We start from the raw sequence: 26,720 nt of genomic DNA, 5'->3' as shown, positions 1-26,720 counted from the left end.
GCACGGTAGTTCGGGAGGGGGGTCCCCCGGTCCTGGGGACCATACCTGGGTCAGATCCCCCTCCCCCTGTCTTCTCCCCTCCCCTTTTTTTCATGAGATTCTGGCTCCGTTGTAGCCCCTACCCCTTGGGCGGGGCTCCGGGCAAAACCCCGCCCCCTGGCCTATTTAAGTCCCCTTAGAGCTTCAGTTAGTGCTTGTCGCTCCGGTTGCAAGCACATCAGTTGGTGAAGCTCCCTGGTCAATTTCTGTGCTGGAGAACTGTCTTCATTGATTAAGGTTTGGTGGACATGGCCGGGGAGGGGGGGGGGGGGTTGCATCTCTGAGTGCAGTAAGTAGTTAGTGTATCCCTTTTCTTCCTCCTCAGAATGTCTTCTTCTTCCTCCACTGTTCCGCCTAGAAGGAAGGCTACTTCCAAAAGGAAGCATCTGGCGTGTGCTTCTTGTAGAGTGCAGCTGCCTGATGACTCCCAATATCGCTTCTGTCAGGGGTGCAGGGCCCCCTCTGTTGAAACAACTCCCATGCGAGAGATGGTGTCCTGGGTGAAGGGGTACGTCCAGGACTCCATGAAAAGAATGGAAGCCGTCTCCCTGGCCAAGAGGCCACGGCTGGATTGCGAATTGTCCCTGCGGCCTCTGGAAAAGCTGCGCCTCAGGGATGTGGAGTCGTCTTCTAGTACGGAGGAGGAGAAGGAGATTTTTCCCCTGGACAAAATGTCCAGAGTATTCAAGACCCTAAGAATCAGAGACCAGGAAGGCGGGGAAGGCTCTAGCCGTAGGTCTCGTACCTTCAGGCCCTCTTCGGAGATGCTCCGCCTGATGGAGGGCGAATGGAGGCACCCGGAGAGATCCTTTGCGCCATCCACACGCTTCAAGGCACTTTTTCCCGTCTCTGAGAGTCAACTAAAGGCGTGGGGTCCCCCGCCAAAGGTGGACGTCGCCGTGGCCAAGTTATCAAGGCGCTCCATCCTTCCATCAGAGGACGGCTCGGGCCTCAGGGACCCCATGGATCGCCGAGTCGAAGGATCTTTGAGGCGTGTATATTCGTCCGCCTCTGCCCAGGCCTCTTTGGGCATGGTCGCGAATGAGGTAGCAACTGGCTTACGCGCAGAACTGTCATCCCTGGCCAAGGACATTGATTCCGGCATGGATCGTGATGATCTCCTCGCGGCAGTGTCCGACATCACGCTGTTGGTGGATCACCTGACAGAAGCTACCCATTTTCAGACCCGTCTGGCGGCTAGATCCATGGCACTGGCTACTGTGGCTCGCCGACCCCTATGGCTGAAGCCCTGGAAGGCTGACCTTACTTCCAAAAATAGCCTCTGTGGTCTCCCCTTTGAGCCCGGACGGCTGTTCGGAAGGGAGCTCGACCACATCATGGAAGGCTGGGCCGACTCTAAGAGCAAGAACCTGCCACAGCCCCTTGAAGGTCGGAGTACCTCCTTTCGAGGAAGAGGCACTTGAAGAGGCACCAGAGGCCGGCGGCGATCCGGGAAAGGAAGAGGTCGGGGCTCATCTCGTGGCCGTAAGAATGCCCCCTTCTAATTCCCTCTCAGTACACCCCCCCCTTCCTACTCCCCCCCCTCCCCTGGGGTGGGCGGTCGTCTTTCCCACTATGTGGAGGCCTGGCGGCAGAATATTCGGGACCCCTGGGTCATCCAGATGATCCAGGAAGGTTATAAAATTAATTTTGTTTCCCAGCCGCCAGAGAAGATGGTAAGAACCCGCCCTCTTCAGGGCCCCAAACAACTTCATCTGGAGAGATTGATTCAGGAGTACGTGGACAAGCCGCGCTAGAGATGGTTCCTCGTGCAGAACAAGGCACAGGCGTCTACTCTCCAGTCTTCTTGGTCCCCAAGCCATCAGGCGAGTGGCGTATGATCATCGATCTCAGGTATCTGAATCACTTCATCCGCAGGCTGCGGTTTCGCATGGAAACCATAAGGTCAGTACTACCTTTCATGCACCCTGGAGATCACTTCGTCACTCTGGACCTGAAGGACGCCTACCTCCACGTACCCATCTTTCTGGCACACCGAAAGTTCCTAAGGATTGCCGTAGACATACAGGGGAAAGAGGCGCACTTCCAGTTCGCAGCCCTCCCGTTCGGCATATCCTCCGCCCCCCACACCTTCACAAAGGTCATAGCTCCGGTCGCTGCCGCCCTGCGCCTTCAAGGCATATTCATAGTCCCGTACCTGGACGACTGGCTTCTGAAGGCTCATTCAAAGGAGGTTCTTACCACGCAGGTGCAGACCGTCGTAGCTCTACTAGACAAGCTGGGGTGGCTGGTAAACTGGCAGAAGTCAGTGATGGTGCCATCAACACGAGTTCAGTTCCTGGGACTTATTCTAGACTCTCTCAAAATGACGGTCTCTCTACCCTCTCCTCGCAAAAGGAAAATTGCTCGGGCGACACATCATTTGTCTTCCACATGGAAGGTCACCATCAGGACGGCGATGAAGGTCCTCGGATTGATGTCCGCTGCCCTAGATGCAGTTCCTTGGGCCCTATGGCATATGCGCCCTCTACAGAACGAGATCTTGAGAGTCTGGAATCACAGTCCTTCAGGTTTACAGAAGCCAATCCAGTTAACCATCAGCACCCGGCAAACCTTGCCCTGGTGGACCCATCTGCGAGATGGGAAGTCCTCGGTCCAGCCCGCCTGGACCCTGTTGACTACAGATGCCTCCCTCACAGGCTGGGGAGCTCATCTGGGGGAGACCCCGGTTCAAGGTACATGGAATCAGCGGGAGAGGACGCACTCATCCAACTGGCGCGAGCTTACCGCAGTTCATCGAGCCCTTCTGTCATTTGCACCACTTCTACGAGGGAAAGCGGTCAAAGTAAGATCAGACAATCTGACGACAGTCCACTATATCAACAAGCAGGGAGGAACCAGGTCCCCCTCGCTCATGCAAGTCACCAACCTGATCTTCTCCTGGGCAGAACGAAACCTCTCCCAGCTGGCCGCGGTACATATCCAGGGCCGCCTGAACATCCTAGCGGATCAACTCAGCAGAGGCCGGCCGACCGCAGGCGAATGGTCCCTGAACCAGGACATCTTCCACTACCTGACCAGGAGGTGGGGTCTCCCCGAGGTGGATCTGATGGCCACCCAACACAATGCCAAAGTAGAAAGGTTTTGCTCCCTGTACCGGGAAGACAACCCTTTGGCTGTGGATGCCCTGTCAATACCATGGAGGTTCGAACTGGCATACGTGTTCCCTCCCATCCCGATGATACCAAAGGTATTGGCGAAACTCAGGCAGGACCAGACTTCGGCAATAGTGATCATGCCGTTCTGGCCAAAAAGGGCATGGTTCACCGACCTTATCCTTATGAGTCGGGGGAACTACTGGAGGCTTCCACCAGTCAGGAACCTGGTGTCACTGAACAGTCGGCCGTGCCTGGGCCTAGACAAATTCAACCTCACTGCCTGGAGGCTAACCGCGCCATACGCGCAGACAGAGGATTGTCCCAGGGAGTGCTAAGTACCTTAGCCCATTCAAGAGTAGAGGCAACCAATCAGAGCTACCAAAGGATCGCCCGGATATTCCGAGATTGGTGTACAGGCAGCCACCGCGATCCAGACAGAGATGCAGTCCTAGAGTTCTTACAGAACGGCTTGGAGAGAGGACTAGCACCTGCCACCCTCAAGGTTCAAGTGTCAGCTCTATCTGCTCTCCTGGAGACACGGTTATCACAAGATCCTCTTGTCAAACAGTTCCTTAGGGGGGCTGCCAGGCTCCGCCCCCAGGTACGGCCCCCTGTCCCCAGGTGGGACCTGGCCGCGGTTCTACAAGGGCTATGTGCGCCCCCCTTCGAACCATTATCTGAAGTGGACTGGAAGTACCTGTCATTTAAAGTGACCTTTCTGTTGGCAATAACCTCCGCCAAGAGGGTTGGCGAATTGCAGGCTCTAGCAGCCTCCGAACCTTTCATAACTTTCTTTCCTGACAGAGTACAGCTAAGGTTCGTCCCAGGATTCTTGCCGAAGGTACCCACACTTCAGAACACCAATCAAGTGATCACCCTACCGGGCTTCTTTCCCTCCCCTGCCACTGAGCAGGAGGAGAAGCTACACACACTGGATCTGGTAAGAGCACTACGTATTTACCTAGACCGTACAGCACCGTTCCGAAGATCAGAGAATCTTCTGGTTAATGTGTTTGGCCACAATAGAGGCGCTAAAGCATCAAAGGTAACCCTGTCTAGATGGATCAGAGAAGCTATCAGCTGTTCCCTACGGGCTCAGAATCTTCCTGTTCCAGATTTCCTACGAGCCCATGCCACCCGATCAGTGGCGACATCATGGGCAGAGACACGGTTCCTCTCTCTAGAGCAGATATGTGCTGCAGCCTCTTGGAGCTCACAGCTGACTTTTGCCAAACACTACAGATTGGACTGGCGTACGGCCGATGCTACAGCATTTGGGCACTCCGTCTTGGCATCAGCCTGCCAGGAGGTCCCGCCCTAGGGGAGATAATACTTGCTAAATCCCCAGTTGTGCTGCTGTTGGGCGTAGGGGGAAAGAAAGATTATGAATGATAATCTGTTTTCCCTTAGCCCAAACAGCAGCACAAGGCTCCCTCCCTAAGAGGTGCTATTGTACAGATTTTGTGTATGTGTGTAGCTCTTGGCATAGATTGCTCTGTATATCATACTTGTTACTAACACAAGGGAGGAGCAGGTCTTCCGGCCTCTTATAGAGGTCAAAAGCTGTTAGGTAATTAAAAATTCCACCTGTCCTAACAGCTCATAGGGGCAGGAATACCCCAGTTGTGCTGCTGTTTGGGCTAAGGGAAAACAGATTATCATTCATAATCTTTCTTTCTGGCACCAACAACCATGCCACGTTCAAAGGCACTCAAATCCCCTTTCTTCCCCATACTGATGCTCGGTTTGAACTGCAGGAGATTGTCTTGACCATGTCTACATGCCTAAATGCACTGAGTTGCCGCCATGTGATTGGCTGATTAGAAATTAACTGTTAACGAGCAGTTGGACAGGTGTACCTAATAAAGTGGCCGGTGAGTGTATATATTATACAAGTAACAAGAAAAAAAACGTTTCAGCTCACCCTGTAACATGTTGTAAAGGCTTCTTGGAGAGCACGGCTTGTGGGCGGACTCCAACCCTCTGATGATATATATATTATAGTATATATTATATTATACATTATACTCGGGGGGGGGGGGTCTTTTGAGACTCCCGAGTATAATGATCAGAGGGCCAAGGGAGGTGAGAGAACATAAAAAACACTGTTACTTACCTCTCCTATACTCCAGCAGGCTTCGAGCCTGTTTGGTGACTTCACAGACGTCAAGCTGGTCAGGCCAGCATCCTTATGCGTTGCGACCTGGCTAACGTGACATCTGGTTCAACATTGAAGATGGCTGAAAGTAGAGGGGAGTGTGCCATAGCCAGGGAGAGGTAAGTTATGTTTTTTATGTTTGTATCCTTCCCAGGGTCTCAAATCATTAGACTCTGGGGTCTGAAAAGAGCCCAGAGTATAATAATTGTTCATGGGTGGTCCACAATGGGGCATAATAGTGTGTGTAGGGGTCACTGATGGGCATGATAGTGTATGCAGGGGCCACTATGGGGCATAATACTGTGTGCAGAGGCCACTATGGCGCATAATAGTGTGTGTAGGGGCCTCTATGGGGCATAATAGTGTGTGTGTCACTATGGGGCATAACAGTGTGTGCAGGAACGCGGTTTGTTTGGGGAGGGGCATCTCAAATGTTCACTTTGGTCTCAAATGTTCACCTTGGGGCCAAGCCATTCCTAGTTACTCCACTGCCTTCTACCCTGTTTATTACATGCTTCAATTGCGGCGGTGACCTATCTCAACCACACTCTGCAGATACAAAGGCTGTGGAAAAGCTGCTTTTTCTAAAAATGTGTGCATGGTAATATTAGCTGCAAAATTCGAAATGGTTTCCTAATAGATTTAATAGAAGAAAAAAAAAAAAATCTACTTTTAGCTGCATTTTGCTACATTGGGACTTAGCCTAAGGCTATATTCACATGACCGAACTGCTTGGCCGTGTGTAGCGCAGTGTAATGTGTAGTGCATACACTACTTTTTCATGGACCATCGCGGCCCCATAATGTATAACGTCAATGATAAACTTTTTACATAAGCCTCCCTCAAAACAGAAAGCCCAAACAATTAAGACACAAAACAAAATGCAAAACTTTCTGTAGGTGTCACTTTTTTATTTTACTTTACGTGACATAATACAAGGCAATTAACATAGATCTAGGTCTATACTTTTTAATACAGTTAATAACAATACAAATATTTTTTTCAGTCATGAAAATTTCAACATAAGGATTTAACTTAGAAACTACTATATTGTAAAACCTTTAACTTTTTTTTTTCTTTTTCTTTTATTACATTTTTTTGCAATGTTAATGGGTATTCCAGTGCAAAAATAGATCCCATTAAAAACAGCTTAAAGTGCTTGGAATGAAGGACCAAAAATAATGAAACACAATGTATGTAAAACATCACATCACATGGGAGAAATGCTTCTAGTTAGGAGCTACACAAATATGCATACACATGAAAAGCTCCTACAACACTTGTGGATTTTTAGCTAACCAGAATGTGGATGACTTAGTGGCACATGATTTCTGGAGAGCATGTTGGTTCACAAAATGAATGTATGTCTGAATTCTTACCTATTACAATAGTTCCTTTTAGGAAAAAAAAGCTGGAGAAACTTGACCAAACTGTAAGACCTGAGTCCTATTCTTACCAGGTTCCAGATGATACATACCACAGGCACAGATGTAGATATATATCCACTGACATGTATGTGCGTATAATACGGTATCTTTCAGTAATCTAGTACAGTGAACCAGTATGGTACAGATATCACTAACTTGGCACCATACCCATGACATAATATAGGCACGTAACACAAGTTACAATTTCTTCCCATTTATCACTTATGGTATGTTGACATTTTCTTCAATGTCATTGCCATCTGGTAAGGCAATGCCGAAAAAAAACAAAAATAGTAACACGGCAGGTACAGGAATAAAGCTTCTTGCATAGAATGAGGTAAAAACCACAGAAATTGCATTGATAAGTAGGGTAAGCTTGTCCTAGCACTTTGTATTAATCTGGGAAGGCTTATTGACGGTACAAGCACTGCAACAAACTGTCTGTGTAACAAGCGCTTCTCAATGTCATGTTCTTATGTCATTGTATTACTAAGAAAAGGATTTAGTGGCATTTCTAGTGAGAAAATGTAGGGAAACAAATTCTATGTTATGACCTCTTCACAAACCAATATGCGGACATGCACTTTTTGTTGGTAGTGACAGTCAGTAACATGAATGTTGCTATCAATATTACAGGAAGCACTTTTCAGATAGGTTTTGTAAAACCTTTATTATCTAGACTTGCACACTACTAATGCCCTTAGAGAGGGTACCTGTAAACCACACCTTCAGCACTCTCATTGTTTCTGCAGGTCACTATAGAATATAATGTCTGTCAAATATTAATTTAATGGTTGAAGTTTCAATTTCTAATCGTGATGGTCACATATCTGAAGACAAGTTGGGCAATGGGCTTGAACTTGGGAAAGTGAGGGAGTGGGCTGTGGTGTCAGTGCAGGGGTAAACTTTCCATTACCTGTTTGTCTCCATATATTTCTAGCACGTCTATGCTTCCTCACAGCAGTAACACTCCCTGCACTCCTTATGTATATGTGCAACAAGTGCACACTGCGGCAGTACTGTATACCATGGTGTCATGGATGTAGTTACTGTACACATGTAGCAGAGCCGACTGTGTGTTACAGCTCTTTCTGCATTCTCATACCTTTCTACAAAATTTTCTTCATCTGTATTCTATTGTTGTATCTGAATTACATTTTATTTCATCAGAACAGAAGGTGTAATGTCAGTATGGCTTCAAAATAAGTATGTTGCAGACTTTTTAACAAAGTTTAGTTTTTTCTTTTCTTTACTCTGAAACAAAGCATTGGTACAATCCTCTAGAGTAAATGTAAGTCATCCTTTGCCCTGTCACATAGAGAAAGTAATACAAATGTAAATAAATGTAAAGGGCAGGCCAATCCAAAACAGTAATATGGTTTTACAGACATTGACATTTGGAGTTGAGTTTCTCTGTTATACTAATATTGCCATCTATTACCCAACGTCCTCATAGCTGAGCTTTACTAGAGGAAAAGAATGCAACCACAATGGCAAGTAACTGTAATTAAAATGCACTGGAGTCCCATTATCCTGGAGTGCATTGGTTCAGTATAGAAAAGAATGTGAGACAAGACTTTAGGAGTACAGAATTATCCTTAAATGAAAATATGGGCTTTGTAGTCTGAAAATTAAGACGCAGGAAACTAAAATGTTAATTGAGGTTCAAAAATAATACAAACAGTACTATAGAAAATAGTAAAATGCAAAAATAACACCACAGGACACGTGTAACAATGCTACCAGAAACAAATTTCCAAAAGCTGGACAGTCCGCAGGAGGAAAATCAAAAAAGTAATATTGTGTAATCTCCACCGTATTTGATATAAACTTTAACATAACATATAATGCTGGATGCAATGGCTTTTCTTTTCTGGATTTTACACTGGCCTGGCTTGTTTTGCCACTTGCTTTTACGGCCTTATTGCTGATACATGAACACAGATAGGAGTTACTACAAAATGGTAAGCTGTGCTTCAACAAATAGCACATACAAAATGTACCCACGGTAGCTTAAATGGTAACACTAAGATAACCTGAACCACTGAGAATATCACAAGGTATTAAAGCTAGTCCTTCTGGGCAAACCACGTCTGGATCTCCTGACACATGTAGAAGCCCTAAACACTAATAAATAGTTACTAGTCCTGATTTGTCAGTGGTAAGATTGTTGCGATCCTGGAAAAGAATACAATTAACAATACAAAATTTACATTGTACACAATAGCTATTGTTTCACACCCACTTTCGAGCAGAATCCAGTGGGTCCAACACTAGAGATTCACATTGTCATACTGTTGGCCTCTACGTTCAAGTCTTCTACTTGCGTACAGTACAACAAGGCAACATAAGAGGCACTGCCTCCATTATGGAATTGTGTCTTTCATTGCATTGATTTGCATTGCATTGAGTGGTAGCTCTAGTTGTCCAGTATACGATGCCTCCCTGTTCAGGTTCGAGAGACCTGACACCCCTGGCATTTATGTCCAAACTGCTGCCAGGCAAGGAATTTCATACAAATCCTCCAGATTTCTCCAGTTTGGCTTGTCACACATAGCTTTCTTTTACCTTCTCGTCCTGAAGAAAAGATGTCAGGACGGACATATCTACTACAGTCTGGTTTTTGTGTAATGACAAGTCCTTCAAAAGATCATCATCACTTTGGTCCTTGGCAAAGTTAACAAACACCTAGAAAGAATAGAGAATATTTGGTCATTTTTACAATTTTACATAAAAGTAATACAGTAACTATAAAGTATGAACAGGCTTCTCCTGTGAATGAATTTAGAAATCCTTGCGTAAAATTATAAATACAGGATTTTTTTTTTTAACTTTACATTATAGAATCTTATTTGATATTAAGGTATCTATATGGACCGAAAAGTAGCATGGCATGTTTCCAATGTGTTTACAATGAAACACTTTATTTTTTCTACCACTAGATGGCGGTTTAAACCATCATATATCAACCAAGGACTAAATAAGCAACCCCTTATAGACATTGTCCATTTTATAGGCCTAGGGGAAAAGAGGGAAAACATTCAATTTCAAGCTGTTAAGATATGCCATAGACATACTGCAGTATACTATGTATTATCCAAACTACTGTTGCATATTCTGCAAGCACTTACTTGGTCAAGAGTGGTCTGAGAAACTGAATAATCTTCAATGTGAAGTTTCTTCTTGTTCTTGGAAAGGATGCTGAAGATCCTGGCCAAGGAGGATTGCGAAGAGCGCAGCTGGTACTGCAACATTCCTCTATGCTTCTCTTTCAATACGCTCCCTGGGAAAGCATGACTGAAAAAGTCCTCCACAGGCTTCAAATCTGGGTTTGAACCAGATATTCTTACTATGATGGTATACCCATCACCAAACCTGTTGAGCAAAACAAATCATTTACTATTCTCGCATTCTTAGTATGTGTTTTATGATATGATTTATTTACATTACTCTTCGGCTAGGTTCACATCTGTGCATGACTCTCTGCCATTCAGGTCTGCCACTAATACGGCGGTTACCCCCAGATACCGGAGGTTCCAACAGACTATAATGGAGTCTGCCGAGTGTCTGTCTGGTGTCCGCTGTTTTTATACTGAGACCAGTGGAGAGAAAAGTGCTCTGTGTGAGATCTGGCACTGCTGTGAACTTAGTCGAAGCATAATTGGTATGAAAAATAACAAATTTAATAAATCTATTTCTTTCTGCCTAGTGTCTTTTGGGCCAACTGTAGACAAAAAATGTATGCAAAAAAAATCAAAACTAAATGGAACTGGATTAATAAAATGATGTCATTTGAACAACACAGTTAGTTAATGTGAAAAGAAAAGACTTACTTATTCTTTAGATGCTGTACACTCCCCAGACACCGGAATCGGCCATTAACCATTATAGCCATTCTTGTGCAGAGAGCTTCACATTCTTCCATACTGTATAAGGCAAGAAACAATAACTGCAGTTAATAAACATGGTTCTTTGACAATGCAGAGAGAGTTAAGGGCGTTTTACATAAAGCAATGGTCGGTAGCAATCTATATTATCTTCCCTTTGTATAGAGGTCCTTACTCACGTCAAGCTCCTATATGAGTACTACTATAGATAGATATTGTTATTAACATGTTAATCTCTTGCTATCTTTCTTTTACATAAGCCCTGGACTGTTTTAGAAAATGCACAAATATAAGGCTCAAGTTGTAATACTTCCTGACCACACTTTCCTGGAACGTATTCTCAGAAATAACACTAACCTGTGTGAAGTTAGCACAACGGATCTGCCTTCTTTAATAACACTCAGAGCACAGTTCCATAAGAAGCGCCTAGCTTTAGGATCCATTCCTGTGGTTGGTTCATCCTGTTATTTTAAAGATTAAATATTTCTGAGATGCTCTAAAATTACTTTAAGAGTTCAACATAACATTTTGGAAATATAGTTGCTAATTTAGTAGTATGTTCTATAGAGTATTTAGAAATTGTGAAGGAAAGTAATACAACAAGACTGTAGGTAAAAGGCACAGTGAAACTTACCAGAAACACTACTGGAGGTCCTCCAATTAAGGCAATAGCTGTAGATAATTTCCGCCTGTTTCCACCGCTGTACCCTCCTGCACATTTTTCAGAGTATTTTACTAGGCCTAGCTTCCGCACAGCCCATTCGGCAACCTAACGTGGAAAAAAAACACACTGTCAGCTTTCTACTGTTGGTGCAGTGGTAGATAAGTCTCTCAGCATATTGTTAATACAATGATAATAACCTAATAGGAAAAAGTGTCTGTCTAGGACTATGACCGTGATACATTTCAGTCCCATTCATTTGAAAGGGACTGAGATGCAGCTTGGCCAAGTGACCAACAGTTATGAGGTCATTACCTGAGGCCTGGTTCACATCTGTGTTCAGTATTCCGTTCGGGAAGTCTGCTTGGGGACCCCGGATGGAATACTGAACACATTAAAAAGCAGTTTGCTAAGAAACCACACAGACCGCATAGACTATAATGGGGTCCTGTGTTTTCCGTAATGTGTCTGCATGAATCATACAGACAGAAAAGTACTGCAAGTTTGGACTGCCCGAACGGAACACCGAATGCAGATGTGAACCAGGCCTATGAAGAGGAAATAAAACAAGCACGCGTTATTAAATGGTACTTATTACACATTACTAAAGCTTCTCCTCCTTAAAGCATGTCAGGAGAGGCTAAAAGAACTTGATCTGTGTAGTCTTGAGGTAAGAAGGAAAAGGAGGCATGTGACTGAAGCTTTTGAATATATTAAAAGGTATAGATAAAGTTCAGGAGAGAGGTGTTTTTATAGGGATCTTATCATTAAAACTCAATTTTTTCTAACTAACACATCGGAATAGGCTTAAGAAAGGCTATTCTTCTCCTACCTTTAGATGTCTTCTCTGTGCCACCATTCGGTATAAATTCTGGTTTTCGTCGGTATGCAGCACTGGGGGCGTCCCCAATGCTGCGAGAGAACTCTCCAGCGCCACCTCCATCTTCTACAAGAATGGGGTCTTCACATGTCTTCTTCAGGGGGTTTGGCTTCAAACTTCTAGGCCTCAGGCCTAGGGCAAAGCCAGCTGCGCATGCCCGCCGGCCACAAGAAAATCGCCGCTTACACAGTATTTGCCCTAGGCCTAGAAGTTTGAAGCCTGTGCCGGAAGAAGTCGCATGAAGAGGATGTTCCTGAAGAAGATGGCGGTGGCGCTGGAGAGTTCTCTCGCAGCATTGGGGACACCCCCAGTGCTGCATACCGACGAAAACCATTATTTCTACCGTACAGCGGCCCGAAGAAGACATCTAAAGGTAGGAGAAGAATAGCCTTTCTTAAGCCTATTCCAATGTGTTAGTGAGAAAAAATTGAGTTTTAATGATATGATCCCTTTAATAAAAGACTAAACACAAGAACAGAGGGCACAATCTGAAATTAGTTGGGGAAAGATCATAAGCAATGCCTGGAAATTATTTCACTAACAGTAGTTCAGGCTTGGAACAAATTTCGAGTGGATGTAATTGAGAAATCTCCAAGAAGTGAATGTAAGCATGCCTGGGATAAACACATGTCTATAATAAGATAAAATGGTAATAATGTAAGGAGAGACTAAATGGACTCTGCGCTCTTTTTCTACCACCAATCTGCTATGTTTCTATATCCATCACATAGTTGAAAGAAATTTTAACCTCATGTTATTAGAAATTGAAACATATAATATCCAGTAAATAACATTGAGGCTAGTCTATTTTTCAAGTGTGGCGCTAGAAGATGTGGACTGTGATTCTGAAATGTGTTGCCAGGGATTTTCTGTAAAGCTGATAATATCTGCAATGACAACATGCCACCAGAGATTACAGATCTTTTAAGGAATACAGAGACTGCTAGTATTTCCCAGGATGGTACTTGGGTTCAAAAGGTAATAGCTTCAAGTACAGAGAATATAAATCTGCCAGACACATGCAAATTGGGAGTTCACAACCGAGTGTACGCAACAGTGAATAAGATATTACAGGAGCGGGTATCACTAAACATAAAGCAGTGGATAAATATCAAGGGTTCATGTTGTGATACAAGTTATAAGGTTTACAGTAAATACTTAGAGGTTGTCCAACATTTTTTTTTTTTTAAATAAAATTCCTGAGTTTAGTACTGCAGATGAGCTCCATTGAAGTGACTGGTGTTAAAGGGGCTCCATCAGCAAAATTATGCTGTATGAGCCCCACATATGCGTGACTAGCCTTTAAAAAGGCTATTCAGGCACCGCTAATCTTATTTTAAACCCCCTCCCCCCCGTTTTAAAATAAAACTATAAAAACATAGATGTAAATCATACCTTAGCGTGCACACTGGGCGGTGATTCATGATCGGACGTCCTCTTCTGGCACGCCATCCTCTTCTTTCTTCTTCTTTCGGCGACGCCCTCCGATCCTGGCACTTCCCCGGCTCCATTGTCGTCTTCTTCCGGTGGTTCAAATCCGATTGGTTGAAATCCGGCGCGTGCGCAGTAGCGCTCCCTCCGGAGCTACTGTGCACTCTCCGGCGCCATTTTTCTCAATGGCAGTGCGCATGTGCCTGATTTGATACAATCAGATTCGAACCGCCGGAAGAAGATGACGATGAAGCCGGGACCGGAGGGCATCGCCGAAAGAAGAAGAAAGAAGAGGAAGGCGTGCCAGAAGATTGCGTCGGATCGTGCATCATCACCCAGGGTGCACGATAAGTATGATTTACATATATGTTTTTATAGTTTTATTTTAAAACGGTGTGTGTGTTTAAAATAACATTAGCAGTGCCTGCTATTCACGCATATGTGGGGCTCATACAGCATAATTTTGCTGATAGAGCCCCTTTAAGCTGCAATACCAAACAAAACTGAATAAGTGTGACAGAAGTTTTGGAAGAAAGAAGATATATTTTTATTATTGTGGACAAACATTACAGATTTCATGGAAACACTACAAGAAATCTTACCTTGCAAACCTCCTTTTCTGGAACCCCACGCAAAAGGGCATATAACTCCAGATGCTCCCGTCCTGTAAGCAGCTCATTGATGGCATCAAACTGAGGACAGTATCCCATATTCTGATGGACTTCTTGAATATTGGACAAGATACTGCAAATATAAATTTATAATAATTTAAAAAAATTACATCTCAAAATGCCCTCACTTAAGCTCTATTCGCACTGACAATGTTCAGAAGAAAGTGATAGTAGGGTTGGACGATTTTTACCTTGATTACGGATTAATGGTGATTATTAGGACTTGCTCCTTAAAACACACCCTCTTTTAAGTATGAATATATATTGGGGCAAACCTAGTGAGAATCATCTTGCAAGGTTTGCCCGGCGATTTAGTACGCACTGAACACGTCTGAACCAGTACTGCTATTATATTCTGGGGTCTCTTCAGCCCTTAGAATATAATTAGTGGAGGCCCAGAGGAGGTGAGAAAAGATAAAAAATTGTGTTCACCTCCCCGGCGTTGCTTCAAAACCTCTTCAGGCCTGCTGACTGATGTCAGGGACTAGTGAGGCCTGTGATTGGACCCCAGCTTTACTTGGTATAGGGTGCAAAGATGCAAACATGCTCTGCTTTTTGAAGGATCAGACACACTAATCTAATAGATCCAAGGAATAAAAGAGGATGCCAAAATGGTGCTGCTGTATTTTAATCAGTATTAAACCCTACATAACATAACCCTACTGTAATTTATCTTCAAAACTATAATATTTTAGTAAATGTTAAACACTATTTCTGGACCGATCAGTCACACATGATAAAAACTGACACTGGTTGTCATCAGCTGCTTGCTAAGATCTACAGCAATCTACGAAAATGATTGTCACAGTGAACATGCATGTGTACCACCGTTACAATCACAAGGAGTACCCTGTTTTTTTACTTGCTGCTGGTTACATAATGGTCACACCACTAGAGAGCAAATACTTATCTCTTATAATGTGGAAACAGGAAAAGTGCGTAGAGTGGAGTAAAAATGCTGCTGAAAAGAACCTTAGCTTTTTACCTCTGTAAGCTAACAGTATACAGACTCATTCATTGCAATTACTGTATGCTATACTTCCTTTCTGGGAATAAATTTACCTGTGTCCCTTCAAGAAGGCATCCCCAGCAGTTACATCAGTATCTCCAGTGAGCATCTTGAATGTAGTAGTCTTCCCAGCACCATTAACACCCAGCAGGCCGAAACACTGCAAGCAAAGGAGAGTCTATTAATATTCTTGTAAATAATTATTGTAATAAAGTTCACACTGTGCCACCTATACTGTACAGATAGTGTGTTATAGTTTACTAGTTTCATATGATTATTTTAAATAAAAAAAGAAAAGTTTATTAATCACAATCTCTGGAATGCTTTCTACTAGCAATATACGTAGAGACCATGTAAATGAAATGTCTGTTGTGTAGATTGGAATATAAAGTATTGAAATAGAAAATAATAAGAGACGTTTTCTAAAAATGAGTAGCAAAAATGTATTACAGATGGATAGGTATAGTAATAATTCATAGGATAGAACAGTACCTCTCCTGGGGGTATTCCCACGCACAGTCTATCAACTGCTGGCTTTCTTTTCATTCTGTAGATCTAAAAATAAAAGGTTTGATTCAAAGAACGTCCAGGCCATATTAAATAAATGAATGTATATGCATTGTATATGGGCATATTTCACAGCACAATACTCAGCTCTAGACACCAGAATGCAAAAAAGAAAATTGTACTGTAAGCTTAACTATAAAAATACTGTTCCTAGACAACTGCTTCTCTAAACAAGGCTGCCCACGCATTAGGTCCAGATGCTGAAATTAAGATAGAACCTACAGCTGACCCTAACAGGAGCCATTCCTTCCAGCAGCTCCTTAATTTTGCCAAGGCAGGGTTTTATCCCGTAGAACAACCTTTCTAAACACAATGGTGGAGATTTATTGATAATGTGGCAGACATTTGGCACAAGATCGTTATTGTGCACCACAACCCCCATTCTGCATCTTGCACAACACAAATGGCCCAACATATTCAAGTCACGCTAGTTTTCTGGCATGAGTTATAATGGAGATCCTAACTGGCATAGATTTCCATTCTATCATTGGGAATGTGTGGGTGATTTATGAAGAAGCTGGTATACAAGTCTAAATAAATCTGCCCCAATTCTTTCTGGCACTTCATTCTCTTTTGGGCCCCAATTACAGCACAATGACACCACGCCATCTTGTGTGACACTACTGCTTCTGCAAAAAGATTCAGGCTACAGAAGAATTCACTTCTAGCTTAAAGCTATTTCCTACAATTGTATAAAACATGCTATCATAACTTATTAGCTGTGAATGCCAGCTTGAGCCCTAATAAAAATATTCAGAAAATGTACAGAGTATGGCCTTGCGGCCTCCAAGACTGAATTGAATTTGAAATACGATGTGCAGCAGGTGTGACGCTTGCCTGTTATGTGCCTGAGGAAACATAACCACGAGTCAGCCACAGGGAGCATCACTATACTAAACAGGTGCGAGCATGTCCATACCTTTGTCAGTCCCTTGATTTCTAAGATGTCACTCCGACCTCCTTCATTCATTATTCTCTGCCGCTCCCTTGCCACGTCTTCATCCTCGTCTATTACAGGGGGAAGCTTTGCAGTCACTGGCCTGAAGAGAAACAGTTTTTTGTCATGTGCTCAGATACTTGTATCACATTTTTTTGTCTGTACTATAATGCAGGGAAATTATCAAGTTTCTAAGACCTCTTAATCCCTCTAGCATTTCCTGAAATAGTGCCTGTGCTAAAAAATGATATTTCATTCACTAAATAATATAGTAATACCTACAGAGTATCAGAGTCAAAGCTGAAAGTCAATGATTTGAGATACTACAGTCACCTACCTTGGTTTGATGAAAAAGCGATACTGAATCAGCAAAGTGATAACAAAGAACACCACTCCTTCTACAGCCATGGCAAAGAGATTTCTCCCAACCAGATCCCAGGACATAGGAGAGACAAAACGATTTTCTCCTGTAAAGTTAGGGGAAGGCCCCAGTTAGTTAAATATCTGCCAACATAACCTACCATATTAACACAAAACATCAAATTGAAAATGCAGTCTAATCTGCTGACAGCAAGTTATACAGCAATAGGAGTGAGCAGAACAGATTGATATAGTTTTGTAGGAATAAGGTTCAGGCTAGCTTGTCATTTATTTGATTTATTTGTTAAAGTCTCCATTGCCTCCATGCTTAGGAGTCCAGTGGGACTGAGCGCCTTCCTTCCATGAGTGTACTGATATAACTGTCAATCGCTGAGAATGTATTACAAAGGGAACCTGTCACCAATGTGGTCTAATCTGCACGATGATATAGAGCAAAAAGAGCTGAGAAGATTGATATATGGTTTTGTGGGCATAGATGCAGAATAACTTACCATTTATCCCTTAATTTCTGTGTTCTGTCTATACTTAGAAGGAGTAATTGAGTTCAGTGGGCAGTCCTAACAATGACACCAGCTATATCTCTATAAACAACTTATTCTGCATCTTTTCCCATAAAACTATATATCACTCTAGTCTGGTCTACAACATGAAGCCTGCAGAATTGACTAAATTGTGACATTATGCAATAGTCTAGAAAATATCAACTTAGGTTTGCTTGTCATATTTGCTAATATACTTCATTCTGACACAATGAAAAGTCATTTAATTCTGCAGGATTTTGGGTTGGTGTCAGCCTGTATTTATGCATAGTATACAATAGACTACTCACCAAATCTTTCTAGAGCATCAGCCATGGCCTGATTTTTCACCATATCAATCAGTCCTCTTCCCAGGCAGAAATGAGGGAAGATGAGCAGCACTGACTTCAAAATGTCATTGATGTTGTTCAGTTTCTGGAAAGAAATAACATCTTGTTATGTAATGGCCACATCAGAAGTTATTTAATACCTTCCTGCCGCATGCATTTTTCAATTTTCATTTTTGTTGACTCCCCATCTTCCAAACCCCATAGCTTTGTTACTTTTCCATTCACAGAGCCACATGAGCTCTTCATGTTTGTGGGAAAAAATGTACCATGTAATGGTGCCATTTATTATTCTGTACATTATACCGAAAAAAAATTCAGAATGGGGTACTATTGGAGAAAAACTTCATCTGTGTAACTTTTACGGGTTTTGTTTTTACTGCGTTCACTGTGCTGCCAAAATTACATATCACCTGTATTCTATGGATCGGTACAATTCCAGTGATACCAAATTTATATAGGTTTATTTCCATTTTAGCCTCTATAAAAAAAATACAAAACTTTGCAAAAGAAAAGAATTCTTGGAAATATATTCTATATATTCTGACACCTGTAGTTTTTTAGATTCAAAGAGGGCCTGGATGCCTTTCTTGAAGAGAAAAATATAACGGTTATGGGCTCTAGATTTTGAGGACACATTGATCCAGGGTTTTTGTACTGACTGCCAGATTTGGAGTCGGGAAGGAATTTTTTCCCCTGAAATAGGGCAATTGGCATGAGCCTCATGGGGTTTTTTTGCCTTCCCCTGGATCAACACTGTAGGGGATTGTAGGGTTATAGGTTGGACTTGATGGACTAATGTCTTTATCCAACCTCATCAACTATGTAACTATGTATATGTAAGATTTCCATGTACAGGGATGCATAAGACATCTTTTTTGCATGTCCAGATGTATTTTTTAGTTAGTTCGTTTTGGACTAATATTTTGATCATTTTTGATCAAATTTTATTCACAGACCAGCCTCAATATGCTTCCCAGCCATCATAAGGCTCCCAGATGCCATAGATACAGGACGGCTCCTGTGAACTCATGGCGTGGGACCCATCGTGCAATGAAAAAAGTATGGGGGTGGCGAGGAATGGCCCCATGGGGTACATTTTCACAGTTAGTAATACCTGCCATCAGATTGGTCTCTGACTGTGGGTATTAACTCCAGATCTCCATTGTACATTACAGAGGAGATTTGGTGGCTATGGCGGCCACTATCTTTAAAGACCTGACATCCGCCATAATAGTACAGTGAGTGTTGGGAAGGGGTTAAAGGTACTGTCCAGGTAATTTTTAATGATGATCTATCTTTAGGATAGCTCATCAATAAGAGATTGTTGGGGTCCAACCAGCCAATCAATTGTTTGAAGGGGCACGGCACTCCTGAGTACCGTATAGACCATCAATAAAAATGAGCTGTACAGCCATTTTAATACTTTTTCGATCATGTCAATTGTACTGAATAACATACATGGTGTACATATATGAATGATGTACTTACATTATTTGTAAAAAGTTCAAGTACAAATGTAGCCACACTGCCATTGATTCCAATGAAAAGATTAACACTAGTTAACACCACATAGGCTGTACTGGGGATCTTAAAAATAAAGGAAGCCGGATACATCAGAGGAGTTATGGACCACCTGAAAGATAAACCAAATATTAGAAATGTATTCACGTAGAAAGACTGTCACACTATACTGCACTAAAAATAATAATGTACACATTTATCAACATTACCACAATGACAGGAGCAAGTGGCTCCAAAGATATGCTCATAAGGAAACATAATAAAGTGTTTTCAGCACATCACATGTGTGCTCTGTGAGTTACACCCTATTTACAAAAGAAATCTAAAAATTAACTTACCCATATAGCAAAAGTAGAAGTGCCAACACTGGTAAATTGGAAGAAGACACATAGGAGTCCTGCTGGAAGCAGATGAATATTATGATGACCAAAGTTGCTGGCACAATATAGTTACACTAGAAGGGGAAATAAAAATAAACCATTAGCTTTTGGGCACTAATTTCATATTCAGCAAAAGTCTATAAACAACAGACAACTTTTGTTTTCTTACCATATCCCACACGAAGTTGGCCAGCCAGTAGATAACAGGCTTCACTCCACTAATACACTGCAAATGTTTGGCTTTGCTTACTCTCTCCTGGATCAGGAAAACTACAAAGCTGGCTGGCACAAATGACATGGCAAAAATGACACAGATGGAAACCAAGACATCCACTGACGTGGTCATCCTGAGGAACATAAAGATGAGGAGATATGAAGGAATCAATCATCAAAGAACATTCCATGTGTACAGTCTACTGAAATGACTTGTATGTTACTCAGGAATATCAAGGGTAATACTTACAGTGCAACCTCGGATAGCTGTTCTTTGGTGAGGTTTAAAGGATGATTGAAGGCTGTAATGCCATATTTGGCAGGGTCCTTTCCCTCAGGTAGTCTGGAGCGGAGGATGGCATTGTTCATCACATTTAGGAAAGAACCGATAGCATGCCAGCCTTTGTTATTAAACCACACCTGAAAACATAGAGTACCAACTTGTTATTGCACCAGATACAGAATTACAATGTCACTAGATAGAAATTGTTCCAGTCACTTAGGTAATGCCCCATAGAAAAACTAGGCCAGTCATTGGTTAAATATTGATCTATGTAGAACCTTCAGTTACCACTCTCTATTGTGGTATACCATATAGTGCCCAAATACAACAAAGATGTAACAGTTCTTTACAATTTGCAAGTAAACATACCAACGTTTACACACAATGTTCAGAAGATACTGAAAGTTGCTGAGTAAATCCCAAATTATGCCAAACCTATAAAACCAGGTAATGTTACTAGATTCATTTATCTTCAAGTACTACATGTGTGACAGTGGTGGAAAGTCTAGGTTTGCAGGCCATCAGGGTCTAAAGGTGCACAGTTCACTTGTGATAAGCAATATACCCTGTGCAATCACACAGCCAACCACACACAGATTAATATTTTATCACAATTATCTTACATTCTTCAAGCATTACATGCAATTATGAGATGTCTAGTAACTGAACCAGGGTGATAGTGTGTATAAAATAACTGAGAAATATGGCAGCTTATGGGGTTATTTAAAATTTCAACTGGCAGTCCAATAGAAATGAATCAAACACTGGTCATGCACCACCACTCCAATTACCATGGGTATTTAGGACCAGCATTCCCATGACAGCTGGTGGTCTAACCCCCAGGGGATCACGGTTGGAAGTGGGATAGCCCCTTTACTTATGGAAATGGTAATTACCTTCACATTATCTTTTGCATCAAGACCTTTCATAAATTTCCCAAAACTGTCAAGGAAACGGTTGGCAGCCCCATTCTGACAAGGAAAAGCAAGACATGACTATTAGTACAATGATCTGAGACATGTAAATGATACTTAGATAAAAAAATATATTTAATCAAACACAACTACAAAATGAGAACATATAAGAGTAAATTGCTCTTTATGTGAGCCTCTAAGTATAATATGATTTGAATTAGCGTTGTATAAAACCCATTTCTATTTTACAAAACTCACTACTGGAATGGGTCCAATCATGCAGTAAATAGGATGAGAAGGCATGGTGAAACAAAAAACACAAGATCACAAGGTACCTTTGCTATGTCCAGTCGTCTTTTGATGTGTTTAATGGAGGCCAAAACCTCTTCACTTGGGGGTAATGCTGGGGAGCTGCTTGCACCCAAAGAGAAACCGCCATACCTTAGGAATAAAGAAGTATATATTAATATATGGTGTAAAGTAGGTTCAAAGTTAATGAAGTAGCTTTTCAGATTTGCACACATATTCACTTAGAAACAGTATGTAATAGTCAGGAAGTAATAATTAGAGATGAGCGAACAGTAAAATATTCGATATTCGTTACTTGTTTCAAATAGCCGCTCAATATTCGACTATTTGATCGAATATCTAACCCCATTATAGTCTATGGGGAAAAATGCTTCGCTTCAGGGGAAACCACCATTCGACTCAGGAGGGTCACCAAGTCCACTATCACACCTCTGCAATGCAACTGGGACAGCAGGGGAAGCATGCCCAGGGACATCTAACAAGCCCAAGTCACAGTTTTACCCCACTATCACAGCCCATCAACTACACAATTTCCACACTCAAAAAAACCTCTATCAAAGTGGGAAAATACCCGGAAACCTTCTTTACTCCCCAATTGTATGGACAGAAACCCAAATTTTACTCTAATGAAACCTTAACAAGCACCCCTTTAAATCACGTTGCCCATGACAACCACAGATAGAATAGGCAATGGGAAATCCAAAAGCCCCACCCTTAACTGTCATTGTGGATGTGTGTGTGTGTGTGTGGCCCTTTTATGGCACACTTTATTTTAATGTGAGCCCTTCAAAATTAAGTTACAGGCCCTTAAGCTGAGCTACCAGCAGAGACTGATGCCCTTTAGGTGACTTCAGCCTCTTACCAGCAGAGTTTTAGGCCCTTAGAGTGAGTACAGCCTTGCACCGGCAGTGTTTTTGTCCCTTGGAGTGAGTTGAGCCTCTAACCTGCAGAGTTTGGGGGAATGAGGGTAGATTGAGACTCTAACCAGCAGAGTTGGGGGGAATCAGGGTGGATTGAGACTCTACACTCTCACTTGGCTGCCCCCAGCGGAATGGTCACTCTCCATTTCCTCCTCCTCCTCCATTTCGCCCCATCCGCGCTGCAGCAATGGGACGCACTGAACTTCCCCGCTAGCCTCCTGTGTTACAATGAGATCTGCAACTTCGTCATCCTCCTCCTCCTCTTCCTCCCTCAATATACGCTATGAAGCGGACAGGAGTGTGCCCTGACTATCCTGCTGGGATGGTTGTGCTCCTATGCCCGACTCCTCAGCGTCCAATGCGTTATCCCTGATGGCGATGAGGGATTCTCGCATCACACACAGGAGCGGGATTCTGACACTCACGCGTGCGTCGTCACAGCTGACCCTCATGGTTGACTCCTCAAAGACACGCAAGATCTCGCATAAGTCTGCCATCCATGGCCACTCATGGTGCAGAAACTGCGGTAGCTGACTCTGAGGAACCCTTGGGTTTTGGAGATGGTATTCCATCAAGGGTCTCTGCTGCTCACACACTCTACTCAACATGTGGTATGTCGAGTTCCAGCGTGTGGGGACGTCGCACATCAACCGGTTTTCTGGCATATGGTGGCTTCGGAGGCTAGCAGCGGCTACTGCACACTGAGGCACAAGCGCCGCACTTTCACCAGTAGCTCCGGTACATTTGGGTACGTTTTAAAAAAATGTTGCACCACTAAATTGAGCACGTGGGCCAGGCATGGACCATGTTGGAGGTTGGCAATCTCCAGAGCTGCTACCAGGTTCCAGCTGTTATCACACACGACCATGCCTGGGCCCAGGTGCAGTGGCGAAAACCATGTTGGCGTCTCATCGAGGAGGCATCCCTCACCTCGGAGGCAGTTTGCTGTCTGTCCCCCAAGTTGATGAGCTTCATAACGGCCTGCTGACATCTCCCCACGCCAGTGCTGCAGCATTTCCAGCAGGTAGCGGGGTCGATGTGATGGCGAAGGAGGAGGAGGAGGGTGGTGGTTCAGAGCCCCTGCCAGGGATGTTGGGTGGGGAAATGAGGTAGACTGCCCCAGATTGTGACCCGGTCCCAGCCTCAACTACATTCACCCAGTGTGCCGTCAGTGAAATGTAGTGTCCCTGTCCACATGCACTTGTCCACGCGTCGGTGGTCAAGTGGACCTTTGTGCAAATCACAGAACTTAAGGCCCGCCTGATGTTGCGTGAAACGTGCTGGTGCAAAGCTGGAACGGAACAGCGGGAGAAGTAGTGACAGCTAGGGACGGCACTTGCCATCAGGTCATGGAAGGCCTGGGTTTCAACAAGCTGGAATGGCAACATCTCCTGGGCCAGGAGTTTGGAGATGTGCGCGCTTAAGGCTTGTGCATGGGGGTGGGTAGCGCTGTATGTTTGCCTGCGCTCAAAAGTCTGGGAGATGGGTTGCTGTGAAGAGGCGCATGATGGTACAGGAGAAGGAGCTAAGGCAGGAGAAAGAGCTGAGGCAGGAAAAGGGGAGGATGAGGGAGAAGTCTCCAAAGTGGTGGAGGCAGATGTGGAGGTTTCCTGGCTGCTGGTCTGGACTGCAGCGCCAGCACTGGCAACAGTGGGAGAGGCAGTGGCGGCAACGCCGGACGATGATTGTCCTGCGTTTGCTCTCTGCCACTGAGCCCAGTGCTTGCCTTCCAAATGACGGCGCATGCCAGTGGTCGTAAGGTTGCTCTTTTCAGAGCCCCTACTCAGTTTGGAGTTGCAGAGTGTGCAAACCGCAGTATATTTGTCTGCCGCACATACATTAAAAAAATTCCACACCACTGAAGACCGTGGCCTCGATGTGGGAGTGTTTTTAGGCTGGCTACAAGAGGGAACATTTTCGGCCCTGCTGGCTGTGGCTTGGCTTCGGTGAAGCAGCTGTCCTCTGCCTCTGGACATGCCTCTGCCTCTAGCCATCCTCTTTGGTGCTGCACTTCCCTCCACATCTACACTGCTCTCCCCGCTTGACATCCCCCCCGTCCAGGTCGGGTCAGTGTCCTCATCGTCCACCACCTCCTCTTCCAAATCCTCCTCCTCTTGTACACAGACGATGGCAACAGGCTGCCCTGATGGCAACTGTGTGTCGTCATTGTCATCACTGAGGGCAGATTGCTGGTCAACAACAACAACAGGAGATAACGGATGCTGCAGTGTTTGTGCATCAGGACACAGCAACTCATCTGTTACCTCTGGTGATTCAGGACGTAGTGGGACAGAGAGAGGGACAGTGAATGGACCCGAAAACAGCTCCTGGGAGGTGGGAAAGGTGGGATAAGGTTGCTGGGAAGATTGGGCATGTTGTGAGGAAGTAGGACCAGACTGTTGGGTAGGAGGAGGAGTTGAGGTAGAGGCTGACTGTCTGGTGGAGAACGTGCTGGAAGCATTGTCCGCCAGCCATTGTAACACCTCTTCCTGGTGCAGTTGGCTCTGAGACCCTGTTAGAGCCGACTGCGCATGCTCAGTAAGGTCCGTACAGCCCTCCGACGCCTGGATGAGTTCACTCGCGCGTCGGAGGGCTGTACAAACCTTACCGAGCATGCGCAGTCGGCTCTTACAGGGTCTCGCTGTCAGAGCCGACTGCACAGGAGTCAGACATGACAAAGAAAGAAGACGACAGACAAGGGGAGGAGGCAGATGAAGAAGAAGGAAGCCCCCATTTCTGCCGAGACCTCAATAGCATACCGGTAAGTACCAGTATTTCTAAGGAGCGGCGTGACGGAGACCACATCTAAAGGTAGGAGACAAATAGCCTTTCTTAAGGCTATTCCGACGTGGTAATTAGATAAAAAGTTGCTTTAATGGTAGAATCCCTTTAAGGATGTCCATCAGGTCCTACCAGTATGTTTAACAGGAAAAATGTTAAACGATATCAGAAGCAGAAACACAGGCAATGTGTAACACATACGTTAACAAAGACTAATAATGTTATTTCACCCAACTATACACACAGATAGTGTAAACCAGGGGTAGGGAACCTTCGGCTCTCCAGCTGCTGTGAAACTACAACTCCCATCATGCTCCATTCACTTCCATGGGAATTTCAAGAACAGCAGAACAAGTATGCATGCTGGGAGTTGTAGTTTTGCAACAGCTGGAGAGCCATACGTTCCCTACCCCTGGTGTAAACAGTACAAACACAAACAATTACATACCTAAATTCATTAACCCAGATCTTGTTCTTTAAGCTAAAGAAGAGAGAAAAAAAGTATTACAAATAGTTTCAGATTACATATAGCCTTAAACTGCAAATATAACAATAAAATAAATAAACGAACACTATCAAACATTGAAATTCATTTAATCTGACATTAAAGGTCTTTTCCATCCCCAAATCACGTTTTGACCCTGAACACCTATCTACACCCCTGTCCAGTGCATAGTGGTGGTTCTGGGGATCTGAAGCACCGCTCCTATTCCTTGGCTACGAATGGCACTGCACATGGTGTCCATCTACTGGTAGCTTCCGACGTGAGGCTGATGCAACAAGTGATCTGTTCGGGGTCCTGATGTTGAACCCCAACAGATGATATCACATTATCTTATAGATTTGGAGTCAGAAAATATCTTTAGGGGGTATTCACACGGAGGAAGTTGGCGCTGATTCTGCCATGATAACTCGCGGTAGAATCAGCGCTGAAAAAATGACTCCCATTGACTTCAATTGGTTCTGTCTTCCGTGTGGAACACATTGAAATCAATGGGTTAAAAAGCCTCCCATGGATTTCAATGTCTTCCGTGCGGAAGACAGAACCCAATGGGAAACCAATGGTTAAGACGGAACCCAATGGGTTAAAAAGCCTCCCATGGATTTCAATGTCTTCTGTGCGGAAGACGGAACCCATTGAAGTCAATGGGAGTCTTTTTTTCAGCGCTGATTCTGCCACAAATTATCATGGCTGAATCAGCGCCAACTTCCTCCGTGTGAATGCCCCCTTAGGCTGTGGCCCCATGTTGTGAAAAACACAGCATATTACATTACCTGCAAAGTGGATGGGATTCTGGCATATCCTATCCACACATTGCATAAAAAACTCTGCAGTTGAAAACTGTGATTTCACAAGCCGCACA

The 26,720-nt window shown here is 43.8% G+C and overlaps 1 protein-coding gene across 1 annotated transcript in view; it reads right to left on the bottom strand.

Moving 5' to 3' along the window:
* Positions 1-6,247: 6,247 nt before the first annotated feature.
* ABCA1 (ATP binding cassette subfamily A member 1) overlaps positions 6,248-26,720 on the bottom strand; it is an 89,197-nt gene continuing 68,724 nt past the window's right edge. Inside the window, exons 33-50 of the mRNA XM_075279861.1 lie at positions 25,805-25,837; positions 21,682-21,787; positions 21,329-21,403; positions 20,400-20,569; positions 20,106-20,283; positions 19,895-20,010; positions 19,524-19,668; positions 17,997-18,120; positions 17,124-17,253; positions 16,769-16,889; positions 15,775-15,837; positions 15,336-15,442; positions 14,205-14,346; positions 11,265-11,399; positions 10,988-11,091; positions 10,577-10,669; positions 9,875-10,118; positions 6,248-9,431 (exon numbers count right to left, since the gene is read on the bottom strand). Of these exons, the coding sequence (XP_075135962.1) occupies positions 9,291-9,431; positions 9,875-10,118; positions 10,577-10,669; positions 10,988-11,091; positions 11,265-11,399; positions 14,205-14,346; positions 15,336-15,442; positions 15,775-15,837; positions 16,769-16,889; positions 17,124-17,253; positions 17,997-18,120; positions 19,524-19,668; positions 19,895-20,010; positions 20,106-20,283; positions 20,400-20,569; positions 21,329-21,403; positions 21,682-21,787; positions 25,805-25,837 (2,227 nt within the window). The 3' untranslated portion in view covers positions 6,248-9,290. The remainder of the gene's footprint in view (positions 9,432-9,874; positions 10,119-10,576; positions 10,670-10,987; positions 11,092-11,264; positions 11,400-14,204; positions 14,347-15,335; positions 15,443-15,774; positions 15,838-16,768; positions 16,890-17,123; positions 17,254-17,996; positions 18,121-19,523; positions 19,669-19,894; positions 20,011-20,105; positions 20,284-20,399; positions 20,570-21,328; positions 21,404-21,681; positions 21,788-25,804; positions 25,838-26,720) is intronic.

Source organism: Leptodactylus fuscus, chromosome 1 (assembly GCF_031893055.1).
Source record: "Leptodactylus fuscus isolate aLepFus1 chromosome 1, aLepFus1.hap2, whole genome shotgun sequence".
In the NCBI taxonomy this organism is placed as follows: Eukaryota; Metazoa; Chordata; class Amphibia; order Anura; family Leptodactylidae; genus Leptodactylus; species Leptodactylus fuscus.
The sequence above is the reverse complement of the archived record's forward strand: the minus strand, read 5'-3'. Positions and strand labels throughout refer to the sequence as shown.